The sequence below is a fragment of the Lutra lutra genome, chromosome 4 (assembly GCF_902655055.1).
Source record: "Lutra lutra chromosome 4, mLutLut1.2, whole genome shotgun sequence".
Lineage (NCBI taxonomy): Eukaryota > Metazoa > Chordata > Mammalia > Carnivora > Mustelidae > Lutra > Lutra lutra.
In genome coordinates this window covers 88681783-88685808 of record NC_062281.1, presented here as the reverse complement: position 1 = coordinate 88685808, position 4026 = coordinate 88681783, and the positions used below count along the sequence as shown (strand labels likewise).

Genomic DNA, 4026 nt, shown 5'->3' with positions numbered 1-4026 from the left:
TGGTGGCCTCCTCCTCAGGTACCATTTTCCTACATCAGGACCTCTTTCCCTGGAAAAGATGCATTAGTAATTTACACTTTGTGAGCAGAGTTGTATGTAGGGGGCTTATTTTCCCTAAGGGCATGTGTTTTTAAATACTCTCTATAAATGGAGAATGGAAGGTTTTGCCTTTCATTTTCGGTATTTCTGGAGCTTATTGAGAAGTGTTTTGTTGGATGAGTTAATTGTTAAGTCAGCCACCATGCTGTGCTGGTCACTGGGCTGCCTGTATATGAACAAGTGAATTTAGGGAAGGCAGAGGAATGGAGGCTGCCCTCTGTTTCTCCTTGGATAAATGTAGTGTTAGAGAGTATACCTGCATCCCCCATGTCATGTTTGTAATGCTCCCGTTGTGTAGGGGTTTATGTGTGGCTGAATGTCAGTCTCGTGATTTAGGAATCTTGCACTTTCTGGGTTACCCCATCTTAGGCAGTCATTCCCTGACTTTAAGAGGGGCTGGGGTAAGATATTTGTGAAGCCAGTAAATTGTCCCACTTCAGGCGATTTACGATAGCAATCTGCCTGGGCAAGTTTTCATGGTGGTTCTGAGCCTTTCCAAAGGTTGGTGTGTTTTGTCTGTGTGTGTTTTGCATATGTCCATGAGGGCCATTTAAACAAATGTACCTAAAAAGATTGAATGTAGAGAAACAAACATTTTATGTTGGGGTTGAGCTGCCCAATAACTGACTGGATCCTTTACATCCAGTAGATGATTTTAGTGCAGATGGTGCCTGAATGCATGCTCCCATATGCTAATTTTTACATGTTTGCACATGTGTGTGTTGCCAGTGCATGTATATGAGGATATCCAAGTTTCTGTGGGTGTGGAGACCCCACATTAGGCTACAGCCTTGGAAGCACCTCTACCTTTCTGTGGAGTGCTCTCCTGACACTTAGGACAAGGAATCCTGTTGTCTTCAACAACCTCTTGTGTTGCACACTGGTATCCCACCCCTCCAGGGGGAGACCTTGGATGCCTGCACCCCTGGCTGTGCCTTTGAAGTTCTGTCAGATCAGGACTTCAATTAGGTCCTTTGGTAGATCCAAGAGAGGTCTCGTGGGCAGCCGTGACTAATATTGGGTCCATCTAACTCAGTAAGTGTTTTAGGGCAAAGGTTGAGTTGGGATGAAAGTACAGGGAAGAAGCAGGGTGTCTTCCCTTTGGTCCTAAACCCTTTTCCCTAACAACTCATCCTCCTGACACTGATCTTTTTACCATCAGGCCTCACTCACCTGCCTGCATCAGAACAATGTGTGACCAGCAGCAGATTCAGTGTTGCCTGTCGCTCCCCCAGTGCTCTGTGAAGAATTCCTCCTTCTACCCCTCCCAGTCCCCCAGTGCCAAGAGTCAGGTGGTAGTCCAAGTCCCCTGTGAGATGCAAATTATGGAGTGTCCTGCACCATGCCCAGCTCAAGTTTCCCAGGTAAAATGCCAGGGTCCATGTCAGTCCCAGACTATGCAGGTGAAGTGCCAGGCTCCATGCCAGTCTAAGACCACACAAGCGAAGTGCCAGGCTTCAAGTAAGTCTAAGACCACCCAGGTGAAGTGCCAGGCTCCATGTCAGTCTCAAATCTCCTGTGTTCAATGCCAGGGCCCATGCCAGCCTGAGGTTTCCTATGTGCAGTGTGAAGCTCCATGCCCTGTTCAGACCTGCTATGTAGAATGTGCTCCCGTTTGTTATACAGAAACTTGTTACATGGAATGCCCAGTCCAGACCTTTGTACCCCATCCAGCTCCTCAGCCTGTCCAGACTTATGTGGCTTGTAGCCCAGCTTCCCAGACTCAGGGAAGATTCTCAACCCAGTGCCTGTATCAGGGCTCCCAAGTCAGATATGCCCCGCAGCGTCAGTCCCCTGCTTCCTACAGCAACTGCACTCCACATTTCCAATCCGGGGCTTCCTACAGCACCTGTACCCCACAGTTCCAATCCAGGACTTCTTACAGGAACTGCGCCCCTCAGCGTCAGTCTCGGGCTTCATTTAGCACTTGTGCACCTCAGTGCCAGGCACGAGAGTCTTACGGAAGCTTCCCTGTCCAGCGTCGCTCCTGGAGCACTGGCAGATGCCTCCCTCCTCGCCAGCAGCAGCCTTCCTACCGCAGCTGTTCCCCTCCAAGACGGTCTGAGCCCTACACCAGCTGGCTGCCATCAGCATCTTCTTCAAGTTCCTATAACTACTGCACCCCACCGCGTCGCTCTGAGCCCATCTATAGCAATGGCTGTCCTCAGGGTCCCACTTCAGGCTGCTCTCGGAGATACGGTCCCAAGTGCCGGGTAGAGATTTCCTCCCCGTGCTGCCCCAGGCAGGTGCCCCCGCAAAAGTGTCAGGTTCAGATTCCTCCCATCAGACGCTGCCCTGAGAGTTGTGCCCCACGACCCTCCTGGGGCGCCTCTTGCCCAGAGCTGAGGCCACGTGTAGAGTCACGTCCACTCCCAAGCTTCTGTCCACCACGGCGTCTGGATCAGAGTCCAGAGAGATCACTGCAGCGATGCCCGCTTCCTGCCCCACGTTCATGTCCACGTCCTGCTCTACGGCCATATCCATGCCCAGAGTCATGTGCAAGGTCAGAGCCCCGTCCATGTCCTCCACTGCGGCGTCGTTCAGAACCCTGTCTGTGTCCGGAACCACATCCAGCCCCGCGTGCAGCCCCACATCCCAGATCAGTGCAACATGAATTTCCCGAGTCACGTCCATGTCCACAGCCCTGTGAGCACCCAGAACCTTCCTCACTTCCAGAGCCAATTCCCCTTCCAGCACCCTGCCCAAGCCCAGAGCCATGTGTGGAGCCTAGGTGCTGTCCCAGCCCAAGCTCAGGACCAAATGCAATCCCATACCCCGGAGACCTAGGCTGCCATGAGTCCAGCCCATGCCGCCTGGACACTGAGGCCCCCAGCTGTGGCCCAACTGGTTATAACCAGTGGCAAGGAAGTGGTGACAGCTTTGGACCTTGCGATGGGATTCCAGAGCCACAGGGTTTCAGTGATTGTGGAGACCAAGGAGGCACCTGTGTTGGAGTGAAAGGAGGTTTCTCTGCTGGAACAAAGGGTGCTTACTTTTAAGGAAGCATAGTTGAAACATCCCTGCCTCCTGCCCTGAAAATGTCATGCCTCCTTTCCCAGCAACCTCAATTTCCAACATGTTCTCTGTGCATCTTCCAAAGACAGTCGGAGGTTCCTTGATGCAGAAGTGATGTCCAAACTGCATTGCATGCCACCTCAGGATCCACACCTTAATCTTGGGCACCTTTCCAGCCTACATCTGGCTCCTCCCCTGTACACACCCTCAGTTCTAGCCAAACCAGTCTGGCTACCAGGGCACATCTGGATGTTCTCCAGAATATACCTTAGATGTCCCTGACTCTAAGCCTCTGCTCACTTCCCACCCTCCTTGTATGGACCACTTCTCTGCTATGCCCAGCCTCTGAAATCCAGCCCATCTTTCAATACATCTTCCTTGGAGTCTTTTCTGTTTGTTCCTACCCACAGGAGCCGACACTGACTTCCTAGAACTCATTGCATTGTCTATACCAGCCACTTGGTAACTGCCCTGCAACCTCTCTTGAATTATTTCCCTTTTAAGATGTGTCTGTTTTTCCTGCCCAAGTAGGTTATAAACTCCTATTTGAGTGGAGTGAGAATATCCTTGAAGTCCCGTGCTTCTCCTGGGGCAAGCAGCTGCTCAGCAAGGGCTTGTGGGTTGGCAGCTTCAGCCATGATCTATCCCAATAGGCAACCCCAGCATCTGGGACAGCTTGAGGCCATGTAACAATAAAAACGATACCCTCAGAGTCTGAGTCCTGCATAATGCCTATTTTTTACCCTTCCTGACACTCTGGGATGAGCTTCTTTATTTATTTTTTCTTTTCTTGAGTTTTCTGTACCTTGAGTTCTTGAGTTTATTGCGATCTGAGCTTTCCTTAACCAGTTGGGTTGCCTTGTGGGTTGTCTCCACTCAGTGTTGATGGGAGTCCACTAGCATCTGATGGGA

General features: G+C 51.1%; 1 protein-coding gene across 1 annotated transcript; it reads left to right on the top strand.

Moving 5' to 3' along the window:
• Positions 1–1266: 1266 nt before the first annotated feature.
• KPRP (keratinocyte proline rich protein) lies at positions 1267–3819 on the top strand. Its single transcript, XM_047726990.1, has one exon. It carries the CDS (start codon positions 1290–1292, stop codon positions 3096–3098), a length of 1809 nt encoding a protein of 602 aa, XP_047582946.1. The 5' UTR covers positions 1267–1289; the 3' UTR covers positions 3099–3819.
• The last annotated feature ends 207 nt before the right edge of the window (positions 3820–4026 follow it).

Coding starts and splice junctions, on each gene's coding strand:
- KPRP (XM_047726990.1), top strand. CDS start 1,290: ATGTGTGACCAGCAGCAGATTCAGTGTTGCCTGTCGCTCCCCCAGTGC.